The sequence below is a fragment of the Podarcis bocagei genome (assembly GCF_964188305.1).
Source record: "Podarcis bocagei genome assembly, chromosome: W".
In the NCBI taxonomy this organism is placed as follows: domain Eukaryota; kingdom Metazoa; phylum Chordata; class Lepidosauria; order Squamata; family Lacertidae; genus Podarcis; species Podarcis bocagei.
In genome coordinates, this window is record NC_138131.1 from 89,649,069 (window position 1) to 89,676,711 (window position 27,643).

Here is a 27,643-nt window from a genome sequence, read left to right on the forward strand (position 1 = left end):
GCAGAATAAAACACTCTTTCTCTGGATTAACCCCTTGGTGTCGTTTGGCTCCTTTTGTCTCTGCTCGGGTGCAACAATTTTTCCTACCCATGGATTAAAAAGGCTACATACCAAGGAGAGCCTAATCCCATCCCCAAACTTGCCAAGGGGCCAGACATGCAAAGGAAGTTCTGTTTTACTTTGGGTGGTGGGACTTCAGAAGTGTTTGCCTATGCTAATCTAACACCTGGGTCTTGCCCTGACATGTCTGCTTATGCTGATGTTGTACCAAGGACTTGTCTGGACATGTTTGCCAAGGTTAACCCCTCCCCTTTGAACTGTATTCTGGGATATGGTGGGAAAGTTTTAAAAAGTCGCCACCCCATCCTCGGGGTTCCAAATTCCTCTTTGACCCTGTTGCGCAATAAACTTTGGTCTACAGCTATTTGCTCCGGTTGGTGGCTGGACTCCTCCTTTATTCTGGCTCTGCCCGACCGGTTGGGGGACTGAGCAGCCTCCCACCTAGATTCTTCCGTAACAGTATGTTGTTTGTTACTATGGTGTGTATTTTTGCTTGGATGAACCCCCCAACTCACAAACAAGCCCTGACACAACCAGCATGTTTTTCTCCTCTGAAACACAGCTAAACTTTTATCTCTTCGTACATAAGAACATAATAGCCTGTTCAGGAGTCTCTGGCGAGGTGCTGTGGCAGCTTTTTGCAGGAAGGAGTTCAACAGGAGTAGCCCATCTTTCCTGGCGGGCCATTTCTGCATGTTTTGGCCTTGCTAGCAAAGCCACATCATGCAAGAGTTGGTTGCTGAGAGCCCTTGAAGCCTCCTCTGACCACAAGGGTCTTACGGTTACCTACAAGGCTTTCCTGCCTCAGCCACAGTTAAAGTCCTCCCGTTGCCACAGGCTCCTTTCCAGAAGGGCCAAACTCAAGCTCAAGCCACCTATTTCCCTTACCCCTGAAGAAGAAGAAGAAGAAGAAGAAGAAGAAGAAGAAGAAGAAGAAGAAGAAGAAGAGGGGGAGGAAGAGGAGGAGTTTGGATTTGATATCCTGCTTTATCACTACCAGAAGGAGTCTCAAAGTGGCTAACAATCTCCTTTCCCTTCCTCCCCCACCAGAAACCCTCTGTGAGGTGAGTGGGGCTGAGAGACTTCAGAGAAGGGTGACTGGCCCAAGGTCACCCAGCAGCTGCATGTGGAGGAGCGGAGACATGAACCCGGTTCCCCAGATTACGAGTCCACTGCTCTTAACCACTACACCACACAGGCCACTGCACTGCTGCCAACGAAAGGGCAGGGAGGCTTGAGAGGGAGGAGACGCCCTGAAGTGGAGCCTGGGCACGCAGCTCACCGGAGGAAGACAGCAGAAAAAGCCAAATTCAGCAGTGGAAGAAGAAAATTTCAGAATATAAATGCAGACATATAAACATTTATTACAAAAAAAGTATCATGACTTTAGAAGACAAAAGAGTAAGAATGGGAGTCGCTATCCGAGACGCAGAAAGACCAGCCGCCTCCGCCGCCCTCACTTCCGCTTTGATGCTGTGCCAATGACACAGTCATTGACCTGCAAGGCAAGACCGGGCAGATTTGGGGGGCCAGAAACTGGTCCCCACAGCTGCTGCTGCCGCCACCTCCTCCATCCAGCTGCGGTCAGGATGCCCCTTCCGCAGAGGAGATTCTGCAAGCAGCCCAGAGAAAGGGACACCCCCGCCCCCCCCCCAGCCGGATGCTGCAGCCACTTACCTTTCTGGCAAAGCGAAGGGAATTGAGGGACTCGGCAAAGTTCTCCTCCGAGGGCGAGATGTTAACAAACATCAGCCTGGGGGGAAAGGCCAGAGGAGAGGGTGAGGAGAAACAGAGGCTGCCTCAAGGGGGGTGCATGGCCCCCCTGTCAGAGACCTCTGGGTTGAAAGGGGTCATCTAGCCCAACCCCCTGCGTTCCTGGCAGGACAGCGCAGACCAGGCCTCAAAGGGGAGGGGGAGCCATCAACTCCCTCCTTGCCGACTCACATCTTGGAATTGCCGCCTAAGGAGTTCTGGAGGAGGTAGGTCAGCTTGCTGTTCCGGTAGGGCACATGGGCCTCCTGCAAGGGGGCAAAGGAAGCGGACAAGGATGGGTGCAGGAGGGGGAAATGTGTGGGGACCCTCCTCCCCACTTAGGGCAGGCCGGTTCCGCCAGCATCATGAGGCTGTCCCATTCCCGATTGAATTGTAGAGTTGGAAGGAATCACAGCTCTAGAGCCCCCGATAGGTGGGCACCCCACACGTGAGACAGTGCTGGACGCCACATCCTCACCCTCGCAGAAGACCAGCGCACTGCGGGAGGCGGGCTGTGGGGCTGCAAAGGGCTGCCCCATGGCTGGCCAGGACTCCCCCCCCCGGAGGCACACGCGACCCCCCTCTCCCGCCTACCTTGTTGCTGAGGGCGGTGATGACCAGGCCCAGGTTGGAGAGGCTGCTGTTGATGGCCTGGGTCTCCTTGAGGCGGTCGCCGGTGGAGAGGGACCTGTCCAGGCGCTCACTGCCAGCCAGGTCCACCAAGCTCAGCACGGCTGCGGGGGGGGGGGGACAAAGGAGGGGTGAGGGTGGAGGGAGAAGGGGGGGGTGCTGGGGACCAGGGACCCACAGAGGGCCTGGCCTAGAAGAGGAGGGAGAGCAAGGGAGCGCCTCTGGGCCAGGGCAGGGACAGAGGCCTCCGGCGAAGGGGGTCGTGGGGCCGGCCACACTCACAGGAGGTGTGCAGCTCCCGGTTGGGGTTGTGGCCCTCGATGCGCAGCTGGAAGAGGCTGTGGCTGCGGGAAGAGCGCTCGTTGAGATTCGTCTTGGCCACTGAGCGGTTGGCTTTGGCTCTCTGGAGCAGCTTCAGGACCTGAAGGGGCAAGCGGGGGGCAGGAGGCGGAGAATGGCGGTCGGAAGGGACCCCAGAGATCCTCTGGCCCTAGCCAGCCCCAGGCAAACAGCGTGAAGAGGCTAGCCGGGCACATTCCCCCCCCCCGGCTATTGGCTACTTGCGACCAGACTGAGATGCCCGGGCGCCCGATGGCGTTGGACATCACCGCCTGGAGGGGAAGCCTGGGAATCCTCGGAGCAAGACTCTTTCCACACACGAGGACCTCGTCCTATAGAATTCTATCCGTTACACAATCAGAATGAGTATCAGGAACCAAAACGGTTTCTCTCAGCAGCCTGAGCAGGAGCAGTGAACAATGGCAGCTCCTTGTTCTCACCTGACTTCACTCCCCCGCTGCCCCCACTGCCCCACGCTCAGCTGCAAAGAATATTCTTATATTCTGAATGTACAGTTAAGAAAGAGAAGTTGGAATAGGCCAAGATATGTGGACTGCCCCAATCCCAGCTCAAGGTGGTCATCTGAACTGGCCAGATGTTTAACTGAGAATCAGTCAGTCAGTCAGGCCATCATTTGAAAAATAAGACTTTAGAACGCCTGGCCCCAAAATGGCAACGAGACATCCCATTTGGGTGAGTTTAAGCTTGGTTTAAGGAGCCGCTTGGTGCCTAGCCTCTACACTGGAGTTTCTACCATTGCCTGCAAATAGAAAGGGAAGCATGGGGGGGGGGGAGTTCTTCCTCTGGGAACTCTAGGGCAGGCAGAAGCCCCATAAGGAGCCGAGGGGCCAAGACCCAGGTGATCTGAGCTCTCCAGACAGGCAGGATGGCTCAGGCCTTCATGCAGAAGCCTCTCAGAGAACGGCACAGTCGGAGGGGAGCCCCCAGGGTCATCTAGCCCAACCCCAGATTCCTCCCTCTGCTCCTCCCCTCAGAGGCTTTGGATGCAGACACACTCTGGCTGCCTTGTCCCCAGACCAAGGCCCTAAAACGGGTCACAATGGGGCTGGTTCTCTGGCTTCTGCCTCTCCTCCACCCCTTGCAAGCAGGCTGGTGGCCGGACACAGTGCAGAGAGCGGGAGAAGAGTAGTGTTGGAAGGGGACCCCCAAGGGTCATCTACCCGACCCCCTGCACCGCTGGAACCCCCCAGGAAAATCCCAGACAGACAGCTGCCCCCCCCCCACCGCGGTACCTCTTGCTCCGAAGCAACGGGGACGTAGCAGAGGTTGGGAACGTGCAGCTCCTCCGTGCATTGGCTCACTCGCCGGATCTCCAGCTCAGAGCCCTGCTCAGGGCGCAACACCAGCAGGTCCCGCAGAGACTCATTGTAGATCTCCAGGAAGTTGGCAGTGAAATGGTACTGGGAGGAGACAGGCAGAGGGGCAGGATCAGACCAGGGAAGGCGGCTGGGGTGGCGCGTGCCCAGCCAGCACATCGCTCCCAGCTCAGACTCGGGGACCAACTGGCATGGCTATTCCAAGAGGAGGCTTCCAAAGGTGAGGCCCAGGAGTTCAGACAGGCCAGCCCTCGGGTGTTCAGGGGATCTTGTGAGGCTGAACGGAAGGCCCTGCAGAAAAACACTGGCGGTCTCACCATCCTGTGGGGTGGGTGAGGGTGAAGGAGGCAGCCCTCTCTCACCAGCGCCCTCTCTGGGAGCTCCCAAGCCCAGTGCGAAACCCCCCTGGCAATTGCAGCATGGCGAGTGAATGCAGCGGGGGTCTCCACCCCCTTTGGACACCTGCATCCGCTTTCCCTCTCTGCCCCCACCTTCCAGCCTTTGGCCTCCATCTCCCGGGCTTTCCTGAAGATCTGCTGCACTGCGCGGGGGATCATGCCGGCCGTGGAAGGGTCCTGGCAGTCGGGGCCCTCCATGGTGTACGTCTTGCCGCTCCCCGTCTGCCCGTAGGCAAAGATGCAGACGTGGTAGCCGTCCAAGGCCGACTGCGGGGAGGAAGGGAAGCCGTCAGGCTGGCGTCCACCAGACCCCACCTGCCCCCGGAGGGGGAGAGCCGCCCTATGTGGAATTTCCAGACCATCCTTCAGCCACGACTCACAGGACAAACCAGCCAAATCAGCCAGGGAATCATCCTCACGATCATCATCATCATACAGTGGCACCTTGGTTGTCGAACCGAGTCCGTTCAAAAACTAAGGCTGCCAAAGAATGTTGGGGAGTTGGAACACTTACTTCCAGGTTTTCAGCGTTCAGGGGCCAAAGTGTACGAGTACCAAGGTGTTTGAGGGCCAAGATACGACTGTACCATGCTCAACATAATAACAAACTAGAAGAACTGGGCCGCTTCCCCCCTTAATGTATTTATTCTATATATTTATTTGATTGATTTATGTGCTCTTCAGGGTGGTTGACAGAATAATATGCTTTTCCTTACCTGCACAAGCAGAGAGATCTCCTCAAAGACCTCCTCCTGGGAGCTGGACGGAGGGAAGACCTGGTCAAAGTTGAACTCATAGACAATGTCCTCTTTTCGCTCCCGACCAACGTGGGACTGGCAGAGAATCAAAGAATTGCAGAGTTGGAAGACCCACGAGGCTCATCTAGTCCACCCCCAAGCAAGACTTGAACCCACAACTCTGAGATTATGAGCCTCTACCGACTAAGTGGTGACAGGGGCCGCGTTCCCCCTTGGCCAGCTCTCCCGGGGCCACAATGCTCTCTCTCGCACACACACACATATCCTCCAGCTGGCATTGGGTCTGTTGGCCTTGGGCCGGCCATCAACATTTGGGTTTCTCCTGCTCCTGCAAAGGTCATTGCAGGAACAACACTGGCTTATTTGAAGAAGAAGAAGAGTTTGGATTTGATATCCCGCTTTATCATTACCCAAAGGAGTCTCAAAGTGGCTAACGTTCTCCTTTCCCTTCCTCCCCCACAACAAACACTCTATGAGGTGAGTGGGGCTGAGAGACTTCAAGAAGTGCGACTGGCCCAAGGTCACCCAGCAGCTGCATGTGGAGGAGCGGAGATGCGAACCCGGTTCCCCAGATTACGAGGCCACCGCTCTTAAGCACTACCCCACACTGGCTCTCGGCAGGCTTTGCAGCAGGTGGAGACTTCCTGACGTCCCCTGGCAACTGTGACAGCCCAAGATGCCACCAAGACTTCGACAACCGCCTTGTCCCCCCACCCCCAGACTGACCTCCTCCGCCTTGGATAAGACCAGGCTCTTGCTGTTGTCTGGCGGGAAGCGGAGGTGGCTCACCCCCTGTTTCTGGGCCTCCTTCTCGCTGCTCAGCAGGGGGCGCACGCGGCAGAAGACACGGATGTTGCCCTGGAGGGAGCGGGGAGTCGTCAGCACCCAGCCCCACAAAGGGTCCCCCAGTGCCAGCCCCCCACCACCACCGGCCCACCTTCAGCTCCTGGACGGCGTTGTGCAGGGAGCGCCGCTCCATCTCCGACTCGTGCTGCTTCTGCTCCAGCTGGGCCTTGTGTGCTGCCAGCGCCTCATTCTCCTGCGCCCGCCGGGCCAGGCTCTCCTGCGCCAGGCGCAGTTCCGCCTGCGTCAGAGAAACCCCAGGGCCAGTGAGGGACGGGCCACCTCAAACCCAGAGCCGCCCACCCGCCCTCTCAGCCAGGCAACAATTCAGGGAGGAGGCGGCAAATGCAGGCTTCCTCAGCTGGGAAAGGAAAAGCACCAGCAGGAACAGACACAGCAGAGGTTAGCACTTCCCCCAGACAGATATCTAGGGCCCTCTTGCGATGGATAGAAAAGGGACTTGTGTGAGAAACAGGGTGTGAGGCTGAGGAGAAGGGAAGCGCTTCCAGCGAGAGCCGAGAGGGATACACTTCTCTGTATGGGGGGGATTGAAGATTAAGATATAATTATGATAGAGGGCTAGACACATAAAATTTTGTGTTTTATTGCGATTATTACTATTACTGTTGTGATTTTTATTTATTTTCTTGCTTTTTCTCCTTATCTTCCCACCTTTTATTGCTTTTTTCTGTATTTCTTATTATCTTTTATTAAAAAATTCTTGTTTTCCAAGAGTGTTTGCAACATCTTTCTCTCATCTTATTATCTTTTTTAAAACTAGTTTGGTTTGTATTATATGTTGAAAATATTTAATAATTTTTTTAAAAAAACATTTTTTAAGGTATCTAGCTCTCTTTTCTGGGGCTGAGGACCCTTAACTGTGATCTTGAGTCTGGCATTGTGGAATCAGAAGGGTACCTACGGGACATCTAGTCCAACCCGCTGGAATGCAGGCGTCACAAGCGGATGTTGGCTAGTCCCAAGGATTCCTCGCCTCACCTTGGGATTCCAATCACCATTCAAGGGCGGGTGGAAGGGTCCCCAGCCCCCCCCCCTCACCTCTCTGGCCTCCAGCTGGGCAGCCAAATCCTCCTTGGCCTCCCTGGCTTTGCGGCCAGCGGTTTCCAGCTCCTGGATCGTCTGGCTCTGGCTCTTGACGGTCTCCTCCAGCTGCTGCTCCTGCTTCACCAGCTGCTCCACCCTCTGCCGGCTCTCTGTGGCCTGCGCTTGGCAGGTCTGCAGCTCCAAGGCCAGGGCACTGCCAAGAGAGGGTAGGGCAGAGGTCAGGTCCTGCTGCAGGAGGAGCAGACGGAGCCCGCCATGCCCTTCTCAGGCTGCTGCTCGCTCACCTGTTCTGCCCCTCCAGCTGCTGGTTGCGGGCCGTCGCCTGCTTCAGCTCCCCCTCCAGCTGGCTCAGCTGATGCCTCAGGGCCTCATTCTCCCCGGCCAGCCCCTGGGCCTTCTCCTTGTAGGTCCCCCCTTTGGCCCGCAAGTCGCTCACTTGCCCCTTCAAGTCCCAGGGGGCCCGCTTCTTCTCACCCCCGCCAGCAGCGGCAGGAGCAGCGGCTGCCAAGGGGAGAGGGAGAGAGAGAGGACAGTGTGAGGGTCCCGGTGGCGGCTCAAGGATGGCACGGGGGGGGCACCTCCCTCCCTTCTCTAGGCCTTACCTGGCTTAGGGGCTGCCGCAGCCACCGTCCGACGGGATCCTGCTGGGAAACAAGGAACGAGACATGAAGCAGTGAAAGGATTCCCAAGGGGACCCTGTCTCCCCTCCGTTGCTTCATGAAACATCTCCAAACAATAGTAATACTTCAAAACATAAAATCAGCAAGGAACTCAAGACAGATTAAAGCAACATATGTGGGGGTTCCCTTCCACGGATTGCGCCTAAAGTCAAAATCACGTATAGCTGAAATATGCTGGATTTAATGGTGGGCAGGATTGCCAGAGCATTTTCCCCAGCCCCTCTCCAAACTTTTTATATTGTTTCCTACACTGAATGCACACAAGTTAAAGGGGCACCAGATGCAGGATTACGGGGAACCCACATTCTACACATCTGAATCAGCTTGAAAAAACTAAAATGGCTTCAGCAGGTGCCAAAAAGAGTCCAGCAAAGATAGCTGCCTGGTGTTGTAAGAACATAACTGGATCAGGCCCAAGGGGGCCTGTCTAGCCCAGCATCCTGTTCTCAGTGGCCAAACAGTTTCCTGTGGGAAACCAGAGAGCAGGATTCAAGTCCAAGAGCCCTCTCCCCCTTTGTGGCTTCCAGCAACAGGTATCCAGAAGAATTTCTGCCTCCAGCCATAGAAGCAGAGCACAGACATCACGGCTAGTAGCCACTGATTGCCCTCTCGGATGTGCATCTGTTTAATCCTCTTGTAAAGCCATCCAAGTTAGTAGCTATCACTACCTCCTGTGGGAGGAAGTTCCATAGGTTAGCTATGCAATGCCATTGTTTTTTATACAGAGGTGGCTTGGTTCTCAAACTTCATCCGTTCCTGGAGTCCAAGACTCCAGAAACCATTCGCAAACCAAGGGACGGCTTCCGACTGGCTGCAGGAGCATCCTGCACTCATTCGGAAGCTGTGTCGGATGTTCAGCTTCTAAAAAACGTTCGCAAACTGGAAAGCTTACTTCCAAGTTTCCAGCGTTCAGGAGCCAATTTGTTCAACAACTAAGCCGTTTGAGAAGCAAGGTACCACTGTAATGGAAATCAATACAACAATATTTATAATATTTTTGAAAAATAACACGATGGGTGCTGCTCCTCTAAATGATCAATTCCTTACAGGTACGATATGGCACCCTTAACAGGGACGCTTCTGCAGCCCGCTGCCTACCTGTGGTGGACGGCCCTGCCACACCCGCAGTCCCCCGGGTCCGAGTGCTCGAGCGGCGGCGCCCCCCTGCCAAGAAAGCGGTGTTACAGCAAAGTCCAGAAGGGCTCCCCAGGTTCTGCCCCGCCCCCCCCCCGACCTGAGCTTACCGGCCTGGCGGTGGCCTCGGAGCGCAGGGGCCGCTGGCGGAGGCTTCGGAACGGAGGGGGCTGCTGTCACAGGTCCTCCCTGCTTGGTAGGCTCCAGGGGAGCCCGAGCCCGTTTCTGGGAGGAAGGAAAGGGCAGCCGCTTGTTATTCTCCAGGGCCAGGCTGGATGCCCCCTCACCGGTCCTATTCCACGTCCCTCTCTGCTGGAAATGGCAACGCCCCATTCGCACCCCCCCCCCATGCTGCAGAAGGGAGGGGCTTGGGAACTCACCCGGTCCACCTTGGGGGGCTCATTCTCATCGCTGGCCGGGCGCTTGAGGTGCAGCGCAGACACAGGGAGCCGGGAGGGGCCTTTCGGCAGCAGGAAACTTTTCCCCTCAGAGTTCATCTTCTGCTCCCGGAGTGGCAACTGAGGAAGGCCGCTGAGTTCATTTAATGAAGCATCTCAGAAGCAGGGTGGAGGGGGGGGGGGAGTCGAAGGCCGAGGCAGGCAAGAGAGAGGCGCCCCCCCGGCCCCCGAAAGGGACTCACGGGAGGTGGACCATCCATCAGCTCCAGGCAAGGCCTTCGGGGAGAAGCCAGTGGGAGGCCAGTAAGGAAATGAAGCCCAGCCTGCAAGGTCAAAGGAGGCCCGGCTAGTCCAAATGGCCCCCAGCACCGAGATAGGCTGCCTCTGGGCCGGGAGGCAGCAACCCTTTCCCGCAGGGGGCCGGTCCGCTGTCCCGCAGGCCCTGGGGGGGCCGGACTACACGGGGAGGGGGGGGAAGAGAGCGAATTCCTCTGCCCCGCAAAGAAGCCAGAGATGCCTTTTCAAGGAAAGGACACCTTCTGCGCATGTCCAAGGGCGCTGATTGCCGGGCCCTCCGCGGGCCGGAGGGAGAAGGCGACGGGGGCCGGATCCGCCCGCGGGCCTCAGGCCGCCTCCCCCCGATCTGCTGGGGCTTGGCTGGTCCCCCCTCCCTCCCGCCCGAGGAAGGGGCCCCTCTGCCCTCTGCCCGCGCCCCGAGGCCTCACCGGCGCCCCTCCGGCTCCTCCGCCTCGCCCTCCGTCTCCCTCTCCGACCCAAACGCCGTCGATTTAAACGGACAGCTCCCGTCCTCCTCCGCGGCGCCGCCCGGCAGCCAATGGCCAGGCGGCGAGAGGAGGAGACCAATCCGCGCCGCCCGTCGCGCGGGCCGGACCCGCCCTCTTCGTCTTACGCCCACGGCTCCGCCCCCAAGTCCCTCCTTGGCGCACGGCCCGAGCGGAGGACGCACTGCGCACGCGCGCCGCGAGCCCGCCTCCGCCGGAAGGAGCGTCGGCGGGAGGGCGAGCGTGAGTGCGCGCGCGCGCGTGCCGCAGGCGGCCCCGCCCCTCCCTGGCAACGGCCGCGGCGCGCAGGGAGCGGGCGGGGGGCGGGCGGGGGCGGGGCCTGCGCCGGAGGGGCGGGGCCAGGGAGATCTAGGGGGAGAGAGATCAATGTCTAGGGAGATCAATAAACAAACGGGAGGGGCCCCCCGGGGGAGGCCGGCGGAGCGCGCCTTGGCCACCGGGGCAGCAGCTTCCCCCGTTGAACACCCGCCTGCCCCTCTGCGCAGGTGGGGCGGGGCCTGGAGGGGGGGGACCCCGAGTGACCCTGGCCCCTTTCCCCTCCCCCCCATGAAGGGGGATCGGGGGGGGGCCTGAGGCAGGGGGGGGCACACAGGGACGCTGCAGCGGGGCGATCCCCTTGGAGGGGGGCCGGGGGGTCCTGGCATTGGGGGGACCCCCGGGCGCTGCCACGGTCTTTCCCCCGCTGCCCCCCCCAGCCCGGCGGGGGCGTGGCGGGCCCGGGTGGGGGCGCTGGGGGGGGCTGGGCCGCCCGGCCCTCGGCATCCCCCCTGGCGGCCCCCCGCTCCGGCTGCTGCGTCACTGGCGCTCGGCGGGAGGCTGGAGCCGCCGAGGGTCCCGCTCCGCCGCCCCTGAGACCCCCCGCCCCCCCCGCGGCGAGAGGGACCCCCAGAGCGGAGCCGGCAAGGGGGCGCCCCCCGCCCCTCCCCCGCCTCGGCCCGCCTGACCCGGACCAGCGCCCGCCTGACCTCGGGGCCCTGGAAGCGGCCGGCGGCCGGCAGCGGAGGGGCGCCCCCCTCGCCCGGCTGGCCCCGCTTCTGGGAGGGCCAGGATGTCCTGGCGCGCTGGACCTCTACCTGGGCACCATCAAGAAGGTCAGTGGCTGCCCCTCCCCTCGGGGGGGGGGCAGGGGGGTCCGCCCCCGTCCCCCCCCGGCTGGGGGTCTCTGCTCACCCCCTCCGCCCCCCCCGCAGGTGGACCCCCTCCGGCAGGTGTGCCTGGTGCAGTTTGTTTTTTTTTTTTTTAAATATTTTTATTGGGTTTTCACATTTTATATAAACACAAACAACACACCAAAACAAACATAAAAAACAACGAACAAGAATAGTTCCCGAAAATCTTATTTTCTAACCCTAGTCCTTGACTTCCCCCCGCCCCCTCCCCTGCATCCCTATTCCCAAACTTATGTCAGCAAGTTGGCATTTCTTCCATCTTAATATTAGTCCTTTTATAAAAAACAAAAATAAATTTTCCCTAAGTTGGACCCCAATTCTCTTCCCTCGATTTCTCATTTTTTCTTACATAATTTTCTTAATACTAAACCCCCTGGTCTTGAGTGTTGTTTAAATTTGATACTTCCCTCCCTCCCCTCCCCGCTTTGCGTCCTTTCCCGAGACATGTCCAAATTAACAGTTTTTAGCCTGGATTCCGGATATCCGAGGCTCTCAATTCTCTTTTAGTCCCTCTCCGCCGGTTTTGTTGGTAGTCCTTTTTGTCTGTCATCGAGTCTCGAAAGATTTCCTTAACAATCAATCCAATCAGTCCATAGTCTCTTCCCATATTTAAAGACAACTGCTGAGGAATTTCCACAAGGCCTAAGTCTTGCTGATAGTCAAAATCAAAGTCTATGTGGAGGCCCCAATTGTACTTCTTTATTTCGAGCTCCTGAATTCCATAAAGTCCCAGGGCCTCCACTTTCATCTTCTGTATCTTTCGTAGGCTTAGAGTGGATTTAATCCGATAGTCTCCTTGCTTGTGTTCTCCAGATGTCAGCTTCTGGTTAGTACTTTCCCAGATGACTTGTTCTCTTTCTTGTTTTGTCTTCTCCTCTTCTTTGTTTATTGTTTCAAATTCAGCTGTGGGTTCTTTCTCACTCAGGCCCTCATTACTTTCAGCAGAACTACTTGTTTCCAAATCCAAGGTCGTCAATTGTTTACTCATAGCTGTAGTCTGCTCCTGTAGGGTTCCCACCAGTGAGAACATTCTTTCGATTTCTCTCAGTATCTTTCCACCCACAGCCATTGTAATTCCACAGAATTCCCCCTAGAGGGAATCTGGTTACTGAGTAACCTTTTCTCCAACAATCCTCTGTCCTATTATTGTTTCTTTGTTTCTCAAAATTTTAGTTCAATTGTAACTCCTTTTAATCCGGAGAGGTCTTAAACAGCAATTTTTTTCACTATTAATAGTCCATTTGACAGCTTTTGACAGCTGTCAAATTCTGCTCCTCTATACAGGCTCCAAAGCAGGTCGCTCCCGGGCCCGGGAGGGAGGGTTGTTTACCACAAAACAAAGACTCTTCCAACACTCCACTCTCCTGCTCAAATTTACCTTTCTAAATCTTGGAAGTTACTGTCTTTTTAAAACTCACCCTTTACAGGGTAGGCACTCCAGCTTAGTTCTTATTTCGTTGCTCTGGATCGTCTGCAAGGGGGGGGGTGGGGACTTCCTTTTAGCACACCCCCCGGTCGTCTCAAATTCAAAAGGTAAAAGTTTTAAAGTTCAGTTCCAAATTACTCACGGGTTCTTTTTTCAGTCCGAATTTCAAGGAAGGAAGTCAGCGCTCTCCAGTTATGGCTCGCGGCTTCGCTCAGCGGCGGTAGCGGTCGACTCTCAGTGCCACGCCGTCCCCTGTATCCCCTCCGTAGCCTTTAAAAAGGCTCATTGCGAATCAGGGGGGGCGCTTAAGGCACCCGCCGAGTCTTCAGTCCGCAGGCTTCCGCGCCTGCGGTTTTTAAGGGTCCCCGTGTCGCCGGCACGGCAAAGACCCATCCACCGCTGAGCCGATTCCCTCCGGAGCTCGGAGGGAATCCGCCATTTCCCGATCGCGCCAACCCGGAAGTTGTGCCTGGTGCAGTTTGAGGACGACTCCCAGTTCCTCGTGCTCTGGAAGGACATCAACCCAGGTCAGTGGGCAGTGAAGCCCCCCACCCCCACCACCCCCACTTTGGGGTCCCCCCCCCAGTCTCCGCCCCCTGCAGGCCTGGCTGCTCCCCACCCCCCCACCCCCCGCCTTGTTCTGTAGGGATGACCCCAGTGCAGAGTTCACCTGTGGAACTCCCTCCCACTGCCGAGATATCAGTGGTTCTGAAGGGCCGGTTCCTGGAAGCCGCTTTTTTTGGGGGGGGCATTCCCTGGCTCCCCAGGGTGAGGCGGGGGGGCTGGATCAGAGGATCCCATCCAGAAGACACTTCTTATCTCCCGATGGAGCCTCCACCTCCAGAGGCAGTCTATCTTGCTCCTGAGGCTCTTGGGGCAGGAACCCAGCTGCCCTGGGGGGGGGGACTGGCCCCTCACGCCCCCCCCTGCCTTTTCTCCTAGCGGCTGTGCCTGGGGAGGAGCAGTCCTGCTGCGTGTGCCACTCGGAGGCCGTGAGCCCAGACAACCGGCTGGTGCGGTGTGAGAAATGCAGCCACGGTGAGTCCGCCAAAGGAGCCCCACAAGCTGCCCCTGGTTCCCCGTTCTCCCCCCCACTGCCCCACTGATGACCCTCCTTCCTCTCCCCCCCCCCGCAGCCTACCACCAGGAATGCCACCTGCCCCGGGTGCAGAGCGATGGGGCCTGGACGTGCCGGCAGTGTGTCTTTGCTGTGGCCACCAAGGTAAGTGTGGTCTCCTCTGCCCCCCCCCGAGGTCCTCTGTCCCAGCCCCGCGCACTGACTCTGCCCCACGGCTTTCCTCCTTCTGCAGCGGGGCGGCGCCCTCAAGAAGGGGCCCTACGCCAAGGCCATGCTGGGCATGAAACTGGTCCTGCCCTACCAGCTGAAGACCCTGGAGTGGGACGCTGAGCACCTCGCCAACCGCCAGCAGTGCTACTGCTACTGCGGGGGCCCCGGAGAGTGAGTCTGCCCCCCCCGGAAGAGGGGGGCTTGTGGGGAGGAGGGAGGGCGCCTCTGGAACCGGAGGGGGGCGCTCAGCTGACCGGCCCCCTCTCTCCCTCTGCCTCAGGTGGAACCTGAAGATGCTGCAGTGCCGCGGCTGCGCCCAGTGGTTCCACGAGGCCTGCACCCAGTGCCTCAGCAAGCCGCTGCTCTACGGGGACAGGTGAGGGGCAGCCCTGGGTGGGGGGGGGAGGGTGGGGGTCAGAGGGCGAGGGCATCTTGTGACTGACCCCCCACACACCCGGCTCCACCCGGCAGGTTCTACGTCTTTGAGTGCTGCGTCTGCACGGGAGGCCCAGAGAGCGTCCGGCGTCTCCCCCTGAGATGGTGAGGGGGCGCTTTGGGGCGGCAGGGGGGCATGAGCACAAGAAAGCAATGCAGCGGCCTGGCCCCAGACTCGGTCACGGGATCGGGGCCCCCGTTGGGCAGGACGTCCCTGCATCTTGGGGGGCTGGACTGGATGACCCTCGGGGTACCTGCCAACTGTGATTCCATATAAAAGCAGCTTAAAGAGAGCCAAAGGAAGGTGGGTCCTTAAAAAAACAACAACCCCACATCTGGAGTGTATCCGGATCCACTTGGGCCCTTTAATTAACAGCTTCCTGCTTCTCACTTGATTTCCTAATACTCCGCTTGGGATAATTGGGACACTTAGAATAAGTCGGTCAGAATTCAGCAGCTGATCTGGAAAGCGAAGAGAGAGCAGAAGGGGGAAGGAGGTTTTGGCGCCAGAGCGAAGGAAGCCGCCACCTCAAGGGCCAGGAGGCACCGGGCGGGAGTGGGGGGCCGGGAGGGTGGGGGGCTGCGCTGGCTGCGCTGAGGGATTCCCGCCTGCCCCCCCCCGCAGGGTGGACGTGTCACGGCTAAAACGGCCGCTGTTTCTTTAATGCGAATAAAGCTGGGTCAGCATGACTCAGCGGTCTGAACCAAGTTGTATATATAAGTGAGAAATGTTAGTTTGGGCTGTGGCTGGTGTTTGGGTTGGTTGGTGCTGGTGTGTATAGTTATTCAGTCATGTTTTGCACAAAGACTTTTAAGAATAAAACTCTGCAAGGATATTCCCGTGGACTCTTTTTGTGACGACAAGGAGTCTGAGAAGATAAAGGGAGGTCAGAACCCTTTCCTTCTTTTTTTTGCTTTCTACAAACACTGACAGGTTATGGGCCCAGTGTTTCTGAGCATGTGCAGAGTGCAAAACGACTAACAGCATTTCAGCAAAGAGCTGGTGAGTCCTGGTGGTGTACGGAGACAGTGGCTGTGCGTTGGAGCAGTTGGTGGCAAGCTGTAACTGTCTGCAGCGACGCTGGAGCGGCTAGGATCTGAGGATCAGGAAAGCACTCAGCGTCAGCTACTGGAACAGTTTGAACTGCTAGAGGACCACAGCAGGCGACTCACAGAGCGGCTACACCAGTTGCAGAGCCAGGCGGGACTTGAGGGTCAACAGAGGCAGCAGCTAGAAGCCGGTGAGTGCCAGCCAGGACCATCCAGTTGGACTCTAAAGAGAGAGTCAGGAGAGATTGCTGGAGGCCCCACAGAAGGGGCTCAGCAAGCACCAGCAGAGATGGCAGATTTCCAGTCTTCCCAAGTTGTAAATATTGGGGGAGGCATCCCTTTTGAACTTCTCTCAGAAAGCAACTGGCTGAGTTGGTCAATTAAAATGCAGCAGTTGTTAAGGAGAGATGGACTATGGGACTGTGTTGAAACTGAGGTTTTGAGAACTGACTCTGCTGAGAAAAAACGGCTGGATGAAAGGGCCCGTGCCCAAATTATGCTGTGTTTGAGAAACTCTCAGTTATTGCATGTAGCAAATGCCAGCACAGCATTTGAGTGCTGGAATTTATTAAGGGCAATGCATGTCAGAGAAACTGCCGGAACTATCATTTCTCTGACCAGAAGGCTGTTCAGGACTGTTATGAAGGAAGGTGAGAGTTTGGCAACTCATCTTCAAATGCTGAAATCTCTGTTTCTTCAACTACAGCAGAGAGGTAAGCGTTATGATGAGACTGACCAAACCTACATTATCCTTTCAAGTTTGCCTGAAAGCTGGTTGCCTGTGATTAACAGCATGGAGAGTATGCGTCCCCGAGATCTGACCCTTGAGTATGTGGTTGGCAGATTGACCGAAGAAGCAGAAAGAAGGTCAGATAGGCAGGCTGAACTCCAAGAGCGGAGGAGTTACAGCCGAGGGGGCCAGCAGCAGAATCTGCCAATGGAGCAACGCCAAGGTTTGGACTTGGCCATGGCGGTGAGGAGATGCTATAGATGCAACCAACCCGGGCATCTCCAACGTCAATGCAGGGCAAGACTTCCAGGAGACGACATGGAGCAGAGACAGCAATCGACGCAGAAACGTAAGCAGAAGGGGTTCTCTTCAGGGAAGAAGAACACGCGTTCTACTCAGTTTGTGTCTGCATTTTCTAGGGAGGAGAGAAAGATACCTCGAGGAACATGGTTGCTGGACTCTGGCAGCAGCAGGATTATCTGCAATAGTCAGGAGGACTTTAAGACCCTGGAGAAGCCAGCTGATGGAAAAGACTCAATTTATCTTGCTGATGGTCGTAGAAGCAAGATTGATGGCCAGGGAACATGTTTCCTGCAGTGCTTGAACACTACTCTACCAGAGACTCTGTTTATCAGCAGTTTGGACTATTGTTTACTGTCTGTAAGCTGTTTGATTAATGCAGGGTATAGTGTTAAGTTCACGCAGGATGGCTGTCTGATAAAGAATGGAACTCAGGTATGTGGCCATGCAAAGTTGGAAAATGGGTTATATGTAATGCAGGACAAGCCTGTTAAAGCAGCCCAGGTGGTTCAGGATAATTCGCCAGTTCATAAGGGGTGTGTACATCAACTGCACAGAAAACTGGGTCACGCCAATTTCCGTGTGCTTTCAGAGATGCAAAAGGTGTGCAAGAACCTAAAAGTAAATAGCTGTAACTGTTTTCTAGATTGCAATGTATGTAAAATGGCCAAATCTAAGAGGAAGCCTGTGGCTTCTAAAAGCGACAGAGTATCTAAAGAGGTTTTAGAACTTGTCCATTGTGACGTGATAGGCCCTTTTCCACAGAAGACTGAAGGGGGCGCCAGATATGTTTTTCTGGTAATAGATGACAAATCACGTTTTAGTTGGCTGTTTTTGTTAAAGCAGAAATCTGAGTGTTTCCCCACATTCAGAGAATGGGTTGCCCAAGCTGAAAAGCTCTTCGCTCGGCCTGTTGTGCAGCTGCAAACAGATAGGGGCGGAGAATTTCTGAACAAACAATTTGGGACATGGTTGCGACGTAAGGGGATCACTCACCGTTTGACTAACCCTTATAGCCCTGCTGAAAATGGTCTGTGTGAAAGATGTGGGGCTGTGATACAGTCAGTAAAGGACTGCCTGCTAGTGGATGCAGGATTGGGCCACAACCATAGGCTGTGGGGCGAGGCTTTTCTGACCGCGAACTTTTTGATTAATAGAACCTGGTCTAGCTCTATAAAAGATATTCCATATTGTGTGTTGTTTGGGAAAGAACCAGAGTGGACAATGCTCCATAATTGGGGTTCTTGGGCACATGTAAATATCCCCAAAGCTCAGCGCCAGAAAGGGGGCGCTAGAGCACAGAAACTGCGGTTTGTGGGATATCAGTCCTATGGCAAAGGGTGGCGTTTCAATTTACGCCCAGGACGCGTGGTTCTGTCACGAAGCGCAGACTTCGCTGACCAGGACAGATGGACTGCGATCCATGCCAACCCTGACTGCCTACTGCCCCTGCAAGTAAGAGAAGAGGCTTCTTCTCAGCCATTGGCAACACAGGAGCAGAATGAGGAGGAGGCACAGATTTCCCCAAAAGATGTGGCAATAGATAATACTTCTCTAGAGGAAGAGGAAGAAGAGCCAGAGATAAGGGGGGAAGAAGAAGTAGTTGTACCTAAGCGCTCCCAGCGTTCAAACAAGGGTGTACCTCCTCAGCGTTTGACCCTAGGAGGAGTGAGAGTATGCAATGTGAGTTGTGTGGAACCACAAAGTTATAATGAAGTCTTAGACTTACCCCCTGGGGAACGTGCTTTGTGGGAACAAGCTATGAAAGAAGAAATGGACTCTTTTAAACGTAACAAAGTGTTTGAGGTCATAATGCCGCCACCTGGTGGCAGAGTGGTCACATGCAAGTGGGTTTACAAAAGGAAAACCCTTGCATCTGGGGAACCACGTTTTCGAGCCAGATTAGTAGCCAGAGGGTTCACTCAGATTAAAGGGGAGAGTTATGATGAAGTGTTTTCTCCCACGGTAAAGAGTGAAACTTTTCGTTTAATGCTTTCCATTGCTGCTGTAAGACAACTAGCAGTGCACCATTTTGATGTTGATGCTGCATATCTGCATGCAAATTTAGACCATGAAGTGTTAATGAGACAACCCCCTGGGTTTGAAGAGGAGAATGGTGCAGTCTGGCGTTTGAGAAAGGCTGTTTATGGTCTCAAACAAAGTGGAAGGTGTTGGAACCAGTGTTTAAATGAAGCCCTTGTAAAACTTGGTTTTAAAAGGAGTGTGGCTGATCCATGCCTGTACACCAAGGGGACAGGCAACAAATATCTAATGCTCTTAGTCTTTGTTGATGATTTGCTTGTGGCAGGGAGTTCCACAGATGAGATCCAGAAGCTCACAAGTCAACTAGAAAAGAGGTTTAAGCTTAAAGCCTTGGGGCCTGTAAGCAATTACTTGGGAGTAGAAGTAAGGCAGGAAGCTGATGGAAGCTTCCTATTGAGTCAGAAAGAGAAAATTCTTCATTTAATAGAGCAGTTTGGCATGGAAAACTGTAAGCCAGTTCAGACTCCCATGACACCAGATTTCCCAAAGACACTGTGTGATGATGAATTTGATCAGCCTGAATTGTATCACTCAAAAATAGGATCACTGTTGTATTTAAGCCAGTGGTCAAGGCCAGACATTGCATGTGCTACAAATGTTCTGAGCCAACGTGTATCTAAACCCAGTACTGCCGATTGGTGTGCTTTGAAAAGGCTTATCAGATATCTAAAGGGGACATTAAATGCATGTTTAAAGATATCTAGTACACAAGATGAAAAACTAGAAGTATTTGTTGATGCGGACTGGGGAAGCTGTGTAGCTACTAGAAAATCTACAAGTGGAATGGTTATGATGTTTGCCAATTCCATAATTGGATGGAGGTCAAAGAAACAAGGATTTGTTGCGACCTCATCCTGTGAGGCAGAATATGGGAGCCTGTCGCTAGCATGCAAAGAAATCATGTGGTTTATACAGATACTAAAAGATCTAGATTGTAAAGTAGATTTGCCTATCCAAGTGTATGAAGATAGCCAATCGTGCATTGCATTAGCGGGCTCGGAAATAATGAAATCCGCATCAAAACATATTGCTATCCGTCATGCGAATGTGAGAGATTGTGTACAGAATGGGGTAATCAAACTGGAGTACTGTCAATCACAAGATAATATTGCTGATTTGTTTACCAAGCCTTTGCCAGCAACATGCCATAATGAATTGATGACAAAACTGGGTTTATGTATATAATGTATTGTTTCTGTTGGGGTTTTTCGCATTTAAGAAACAGAAGGGGTGTCACGGCTAAAACGGCCGCTGTTTCTTTAATGCGAATAAAGCTGGGTCAGCATGACTCAGCGGTCTGAACCAAGTTGTATATATAAGTGAGAAATGTTAGTTTGGGCTGTGGCTGGTGTTTGGGTTGGTTGGTGCTGGTGTGTATAGTTATTCAGTCATGTTTTGCACAAAGACTTTTAAGAATAAAACTCTGCAAGGATATTCCCGTGGACTCTTTTTGTGCCGACAAGGAGTCTGAGAAGATAAAGGGAGGTCAGAACCCTTTCCTTCTTTTTTTTGCTTTCTACAAACACTGACAGGACGTAGCCCACCTGGTCCTCTACCACCTCAGCATCTGCTGCAAGAAGAAGTACTTTGACTTTGAGCGCGAGATCCTGCCCTTCGCCAGCGAGAACTGGGACAGCCTCCTGCTGGGCGAGGTGAGAGGCCGGTGGGTGGGGGGAGGGATCCTGGGGGCAGGAGGAGAAGAGGGGGGGGGCGAGACTCCGAATCTCAGGGTTGTGGGTTCGAGTCCCAGGCGGGGCAAAACATTCTTGAATTGCAGGGGATGGGACCCGATAAAAGTCTAGGATCCCTTTAGTGTTGGGGATTGGCCGTGTGTTTTAAAATTCATCTTGTTTGTTTTTGCCCAGTTCTCTAATCTGTCAAGGTCGTTTTGAAGTGTGATCCTGTCCTCTGGGGTGTTAGCCACCCCTCCCAGTTTGGGGTCATCTGCAAATTTGATCAGGATGCCCTTGAGTCCATCATCCAAGTCGTCGATAAAGATGTTGAATAAGACCGGGCCCAAGACAGAACCCTGTGGCACCCCACTAGTCACTCTTCTCCAGGATGAAGAGGAACCATTGATGAGCACCCTTTGGGTTCGGTCAGTCAGCCAGTTACAAATCCACTGAGTGGTAGCATAGTCAAGACCGCATTTTACCAGCTTCTTTACAAGATCATGGGGCACCTTGTCAAATGCCTTGCTGAAATCAAGGTAGGCTACATCCACTGCATTCCCTTCATCTACCAGGCTTGTAATTCTGTCAAAAAACGAGATCAGGTTAGTCTAACATGACTTATTTTTCAGAAATCCATGCTGACTATTGGTGATCACAGCATTCCTTTCTAGGTGCGCACAGACTGTTTGCTTAATGATCTGCTCCAGAATCTTCCCTGGTATTGATGTCAGACTGACTGGGCGATAATTATTTGGGTCCTCTCTTTTCCCCTTTTTGAAAATAGGGACAACATTTGCCCTCCTCCAGTCTGCCGGGACTTCGCCTGTTCTCCAGGAATTCTCAAAGATGACTGCCAGTGGTTCTGAGATCACATCTGCCAGTTCTTTTAATACTCTTGGATGCAGTTCATCTGACCCTGGAGACTTGAATACATCTCGTTTCTCTCTGATCGGGGACAGAGGGTGGCGCTTGGGGGGGAATTGTCATCGCGTCACTCCTTGGTGTGTGGAGTGCCTCAGGGTGCGATTCTCTCCCCGATGCTTTTTAACATCTTTATGCGCCCCCTCGCCCAGCTTGTCCGGAGTTTTGGGCTGGGCTGCCATCAGTATGCTGATGACACCCAACTCTATCTGTCAGGGCTGCCACTCAGTCCCAGCTCACATAGGACCACGTTAGCCAGCGTTCCGGTTAAAAGAGTCTTTATTGGATTACAGGTTCCATTTCCAAACTGCAATGTGCAGCCCTACTTCTTCTAGGTCAGACCGGCGAAGACCCGTCTGAGTCTCCGCCTCTAGCACACCAGCTTAATACCCTAGCCTTGCTCCACCTCCTGCGCCTTTCCTTCCGTCTCTGGGTCCTTCTGCCCCCCGGGGTCTCTTCTTTCCTACTCTCTTCTGACGCGGATCCCCCTGACCCTTCCGCCTCCTTGCGGCGGGCTTTGGGACCTGGCTCACTCTCTGGGCTGCTTACTGCGCCAGCTTCCGCTACATTTGAACTTGGCGCGCGCGCCCAACTCTCTACCTTCCTCTTGATCGTTTCGTCGCTCCCCGAGGTGGGCGTGACTACTCCTGACTCATGCCCTCCCTCCTTCTGAAAGCCTCCGGAACCCGATATCTGGTCCCCTTTCTCCCCGCTGCTCCCGGCTGGGCACGTGGGTCCCGATCTCCAACTGCTGCTCTCTGATCCCTCTCTGGACCCTTCTTCCTGGGGTGTCCCCCTGCTTTCCCCCCTTGCTCTGACCGCTGGCGCTCCCTTCTGGGAATCCTCGGACTCACTGGACAGGCTCGGTGATCTCGGGTCGTCATCCCCACTCATCTTTCCTTCGTATTCCTCCCCCTCGCTCTCTGTCTCCTCCCTTCTCTGCGTCTCTGCTCCTGAACCCCTGACATCCATCCCCCCTCGAAGCCCCCCTTCCCCCCCTCCCCGCTTTCAAGGGTGGTTGCTGGGTGCTCCATCATCACAGGAGTGAATGCCGGATACAGTTCGCTCCTCGTCGCTGGCCGCCAACTGAAGACCTCCGAGTCTTCCTCCTCGCGTTCGTCAACGGTGAGCTGCTCCGCCTCCATTTCAGTGCCGCCGTGCTCGAAACCGAGATCCTCCCCGCACACGTCCATGTCAGTCTCTGCGTCGGTCGCTTGACCTGGCATCTCCAGCCACCTCCGGCGCCACTGCTCCTCTGGCCGATCGTCCCACCAATACGAGGTGTCGGACGCCGAACCCTCCGGTGACCCCTCTGGGGAACGTGTGCCCTGTGCGGGCTCCCCGTCCAAGTCGAAGCCATGGAACGTGCTGGAGGAAAGTGTGGGCGTGAACAACCAGTCGTCGAAGAAGCCTGCTGGCATGGGTCTGTGTGGGAAAAGGGCATGAAACTCGTCCTTGAGCAGGGGTTCCTCCAAAGCGTAGTCTGGCACCCAGCTATTAGCACTGGCCCGGGTGCCCTCTCTGGCTAGGAGGTATTCTACTCCGTCTTCCCCCCATCTGGAGTCCAAAATCTCCGTGACTTCGTTGATGGGGTCCTGCTGTGGCAATCTCCCCGCCTCCGTCCGCTCCTGAGACGGACTCGGTGCCGTTCCTGGTTCCTGGAACCTGTGAGGTGTCCTGTAGGGAGTGAGCACCGACCTGTGGAACACCGGATGCATCCTGGAACCCTCCGGTAGCACCAGCCTGAAAGCTACTGGGTTGATCTGCGCTTCGACTTGGTATGGACCGAGTTGCTTGTGCCCCAACTTCTTCTTGGCTAACGATCTGGTCGGCACTGCGTGGGCTGCCAACCAGACCCAGTCTCCCACTCGTATCTCTTCGCCAACCCGCCTGTGCTTGTCAGCTTGCACCTTGTATGCGTGCTTCGCTAGCTCCAGCTGCCGTCGGAGTTGATCGTGGACCTCCTGCAACTCAGACGCGAAAGCGTCCGCCGTCTGCGGTTCCCCTTCCCCCACTCTGTCCAGTCCCGGGAAGGTTCTGGGATTCCTCCCATTGTTGGCGAAGAACGGCGTCACCCCTGTGGACACGTGCTTCGTGTTGTTGTAGGCGAACTCGGCGAGCGGCAGGTAATCCACCCACGTCGCAGGCTGTTGATTGGCATAGCATCTCAGGTACTGCTGCATGATGGCATTGACCCTCTCCGCTTGCCCGTTGGTCTGCGGGTGTCTCGCTGATGTCAGGTTGATCTTGACGTTCAGGAAGCCCATCAGCTTCTGCCAGAAATTCGAGATGAACTGGCGGCCGCGGTCGGACAGTATAGACCGCGGCAGCCCGTGCACTTTGAACACGTGATCTATGAACAGTTTGGCTGTTTGTTCTGCTGTGGCCACCTTCGCACACGGTATGAAATGTGCCATCTTGGTGAACAAGTCCACCACCACTAGTACAGCTGTCTTGCCTCTCGAGCTGGGTAGATCCGTGACAAAGTCCAGGGCCACCCTCTCCCACGGTTAAAACGGCGTTTGCAGCGGTTCCAGCAGTCCCGCCGGTGGTTTGTGCACCGGTTTGGCCCTCTGGCAGGTGTCGCACCTCGCGACGTAGTCCGCGACTTCCCCTCTCAGTCTGGGCCACCAAAAGTCCCTTGCGACTAATTCCACCGTTTTTTCTGTGCCAAAGTGCCCGGCCGTGGGTGCGTCGTGCAACTGCTGCAGTACCTTGGCGCGAAGTTCGTCTCCCGGCACGTAGATGGCCCCTTTACGTAAGAGCAAGCCGTCTCGTATCTGGAACTCGTCGCTCTTCGCCGTGCCCTTGTGCACCTCGGCCATCTTCGCCTGCGCGAATGAGTCGTCCTGCAACGCCCGCCGCACCGCATCCAGGTCTACTGTGGCTGAAGCGCACGCCCACGCTGTTGGCGCGAAGATGTGCATGGCTGCCGCTGGCGTCGCCTCTTCGAGGTATTGCGGTTTTCGGGACAGTGCATCCGCCATGATGTTGGTGTCGCCTGGGACGTACTCTATTCGGAAATCGAAGTCAGCAAAGAACTCCGCCCAACGTATCTGCCTCTGGTTCAGGAACTTCGCCGTGCGCCAGTGCTCCAGATTCTTGTGGTCCGTGCAGACCTGCACCGTGTGCTTGGCGCCGATCAGGAAGTGTCTCCACGCCTTGAAAGCTGCATGAATGGCAAGCAACTCCCTGTCCCAGATGGTGTAGTTCTGCTCCGACTTGCTGAGCTTTCTGGAGTAGAACGCTCCCGGCCTCCAGACCCCCTGTGGGTCCCTCTGCAGCAGGACAGCTCCCACTGCTCTATCGGACGCGTCTGTCTCTACCCGCATCGGTCTGCTGGGGTCGATATGCAGCAGTTGCTCTTCCGACGCGAAGAGACGCTTGAGTGCCTGAAAGGACTGCTCCGCCTGCTCCGTCCAGATGAATTTCTTTTTCTTGGAGCTTAGCGTGTCCGTAATAGCTGCCGTCTGCATCGCGAACCCCTTGATAAACTTGCGATAGAAGTTGGCGAAGCCGACAAACCGCTGGACCTCCTTCCGGTTGCGCGGGCTCTTCCAATCCAACACCGCGCGAACCTTGGCGCTGTCCATGGCTAGCCCCTTGTCCGACAACTTGTAACCCAAGAAATCCACCTCCTTCGTGTCGAACTGGCACTTCTCCAGTTTGGCGTACAGTCTATGCTGCTGCAACCTCTCCAGCACCTCCCGAACGTCTTGGTCATGCGCTTGCTGCGATTCGGAGAATATCAGGATGTCATCCAGAAAGCAGACGCACTTCTTGTAGAGGAGTCCCGCCAACACATGATGCATGAAAGCTTGAAAACAGTGAGAACCGTTTTGCAATCCAAACGGCATCACTCTGTATTCGTAGGTGCCCAGAGGCGTGAACATGGCTGTCTTCCACTCATCGCCCTCCCTCATGCGGATGAGATTGTACGCCCCTCGCAGGTCCAACTTGGTGAACACGCGTCCCTTGCGCACCGTCGCCAGTAGGTCGTCAATCCTGGGCATGGGGAAATCAGAGGGCTTGGTCATCTTGTTCAAGAGGCGAAAATCCACCACCAGTCTTTTTTGGGGCGTGTCCTTCTTCTTCACGAAGAAAACAGGACTGCCCCCTACTGCCCTGGACTCCCGGATGAAACCGCGCTCCAAATTGTGATCTATGAACTGTTTGAGTTCCTGTAGTTCGTCCTCAGACATGGAATACAGCTTCCCTTTCGGTAGCGTCGCCCCTGGTAGGAGGTCAATCTTGCAGTCATATTGCCTGTGTGGTGGTAGCTTGTCTGCCTCCTTCTCGCAGAAGACCTCCAGAAAGTCTGCGTATTTGTGGGGGACTGCTTGCAACGTTCCCAACTGCAGTTGTGATTCCTCCTCCTCTCCCTCCTGTCTGGGCAGGATGCAGTGTTCTGCGCAGTAAGAGGAGCCGAAGATCAGCTATCGCTGGTACCAAGCCAGTGTCGGACTGTGCCTGTCCAGCCAACTCATGCCCAACACAATGGGTGTGTCCGACAGTCGGGTGACATTAAAACTGATGACTTCCATGTGGTTACCAAGGCGCATCACCATTGGCGGCGTCTGCTTCACCACCTGCCCCCCCAGCAACTCTCTGCCATCCACTGTGACGACTTGCAGGGGCAGAGTGGCAGGTAATAGCTGTATAGCGTGCTGCTCCACAAAATCCTGCGCTATAAAGTCTGCGTTGCTTCCAGAATCCACAGAAAGCGGCACTTCGATAGTGACGCCATCGGGTAGCTGGAGAGATGCTGTGAGCTGCACTACTGGTTTGGGTGGGAGGGGGTCCGTGGGTTGCAAGATCGCTGGGGACTGCTTCAGTGATGCGTCTGGCTGGGCCCCAGTGCCTCTGTCTCCAGCCAGACATCGTCGTTTCCCTGCTGGGGTTCGCTGTGTTGCGTGGCCGCTTTCACCGTTGCGGAGGCTGCAGTGTGCTTGGAGCTCCTCTGGGGACACTCTTTCGCCAAGTGTTGAGAGCTGTCGCATATGTAACACTTCCGGGTCCCTCTAGGAGGTTTAGTCTTGACTGCCGCCGGTGCAGGGGCTCTGGTAGCTGACTGAGCCCTGGCGCCTCCCACCTCCATAGGTTCCACTCCCCCTCCTGGCGGAGGTGTGGATTGCGCACGCGCAGCTTCCCTGGGAACGAAAGAGAAACTTCTCGCTGCTTCGCGCCCTCCACGTCCTTCGTCTCTGCACCATGGACGTTCTTCCAGCCTCACCCCCACAGTCAGCGCCCTTTGGACCACCTCCTGCGTGCTCCGGGGCCTCTCCCCCCTCGCAATTTCGTCTTTAACAGCACTGCTCAGACCCTCCCAGAATAGGTCTCTGACTGGGGGCGAATCCCGGTCCCATTCCAAGGCACTGACCAGCGCAAAAAAGCGGGCGTGGTACTGCCGTACGCTCGCCCTCCCTTGTTCCAGTCCATGAATCTCCCGTCGGGCAAGATCCACGTCAATGGTAGATAAAAAGCACGCATCCATCGCTTTGATAAAGGCATCTGCACTCTGAAGCGCCGGATCTTTATCCCTCCACAAATTGCGTAGCCACGCTTTAGCATCCCCATGCAAATGGGATAGTATAAACCCCACTTTCTCTTCCTCATCTCTAAAGTCTTTTGCCAGCAGTTGCAGTGCGCACATTACGTCTGCTCGAAAATTGGGGTACTGTTGTAAATTCCCATCGAAGTGAGCCACAAGCCCTCCTGCTCTCCGTGCCAACCCAACCCCCTCCGGTCTGGGTCCTGGCTGCCCATGCTTAACCAATGCTTCAAACCTGGCGTGGAGATCTCTGTAGGCGGCTGCCGCATCCTCCTCCCTTTTCTTGGATGCCTGTACCTCCGCGTTCAATTGGGTCACTGCCTGTTGCAGCGCTGAAATTTTCTCTGCTTCCGTCATCTCTGCCAACCGTTGTGAGCTTGCTCCCAAACACCAATTTCCTCCTCTCGCTGCTTCTGCCTCCGCTGCGAGGTATCAGGTGTCCGAAGCTAATGGAGACGGGTCTTACTGTCAGGGCTGCCACTCAGTCCCAGCTCACATAGGACCACGTTAGCCAGCGTTCCGGTTAAAAGAGTCTTTATTGGATTACAGGTTCCATTTCCAAACTGCAATGTGCAGCCCTACTTCTTCTAGGTCAGACCGGCGAAGACCCGTCTGAGTCTCCGCCTCTAGCACACCAGCTTAATACCCTAGCCTTGCTCCACCTCCTGCGCCTTTCCTTCCGTCTCTGGGTCCTTCTGCCCCCCGGGGTCTCTTCTTTCCTACTCTCTTCTGACGCGGATCCCCCTGACCCTTCCGCCTCCTTGCGGCGGGCTTTGGGACCTGGCTCACTCTCTGGGCTGCTTACTGCGCCAGCTTCCGCTACATTTGAACTTGGCGCGCGCGCCCAACTCTCTACCTTC

At 55.5% G+C, this 27,643-nt stretch overlaps 2 protein-coding genes across 2 annotated transcripts; one reads left to right on the forward strand and one right to left on the reverse strand.

Annotated features, from left to right (window-relative positions):
• Positions 1–1,480: 1,480 nt before the first annotated feature.
• LOC308578241 (carboxy-terminal kinesin 2-like) lies at positions 1,481–9,681 on the reverse strand. The gene is made up of 17 exons (XM_081178491.1): positions 9,637–9,681; positions 9,377–9,514; positions 9,107–9,221; positions 8,961–9,026; positions 7,785–7,826; positions 7,467–7,683; positions 7,177–7,375; positions 6,212–6,358; positions 6,001–6,132; positions 5,233–5,349; positions 4,610–4,783; positions 4,035–4,202; positions 2,725–2,863; positions 2,407–2,546; positions 2,005–2,078; positions 1,738–1,813; positions 1,481–1,558 (listed from the first exon to the last, which is right to left on the reverse strand). Exons 1-17 carry the CDS (start codon positions 9,652–9,654, stop codon positions 1,517–1,519), a joined length of 2,004 nt encoding a protein of 667 aa, XP_081034617.1. The 5' UTR covers positions 9,655–9,681; the 3' UTR covers positions 1,481–1,516.
• A 548-nt stretch (positions 9,682–10,229) lies between these two features.
• On the forward strand, positions 10,230–14,674 carry LOC308578226 (PHD finger protein 1-like; the record flags this gene model as incomplete). The annotated part of the gene is made up of 7 exons (XM_081178472.1): positions 10,230–10,423; positions 13,213–13,319; positions 13,735–13,830; positions 13,929–14,014; positions 14,103–14,251; positions 14,361–14,456; positions 14,552–14,674. 7 exons carry the CDS (start codon positions 10,230–10,232, stop codon positions 14,622–14,624), a joined length of 801 nt encoding a protein of 266 aa, XP_081034598.1. The 3' UTR covers positions 14,625–14,674.
• Positions 14,675–27,643: the final 12,969 nt, after the last annotated feature.

Excerpts from the sequence above, each read along its gene's own strand:
- LOC308578241 (XM_081178491.1), bottom strand. Across the intron at positions 4,784-5,232 it reads AGATCTCTCTGCTTGTGCAG|TCGGCCTTGGACGGCTACCA; the intron begins GTAAGGAAAAGC and ends TCCTCCCCGCAG. Across the intron at positions 2,547-2,724 it reads CCGGGAGCTGCACACCTCCT|CCGTGCTGAGCTTGGTGGAC; the intron begins GTGAGTGTGGCC and ends CCCCCCCCGCAG.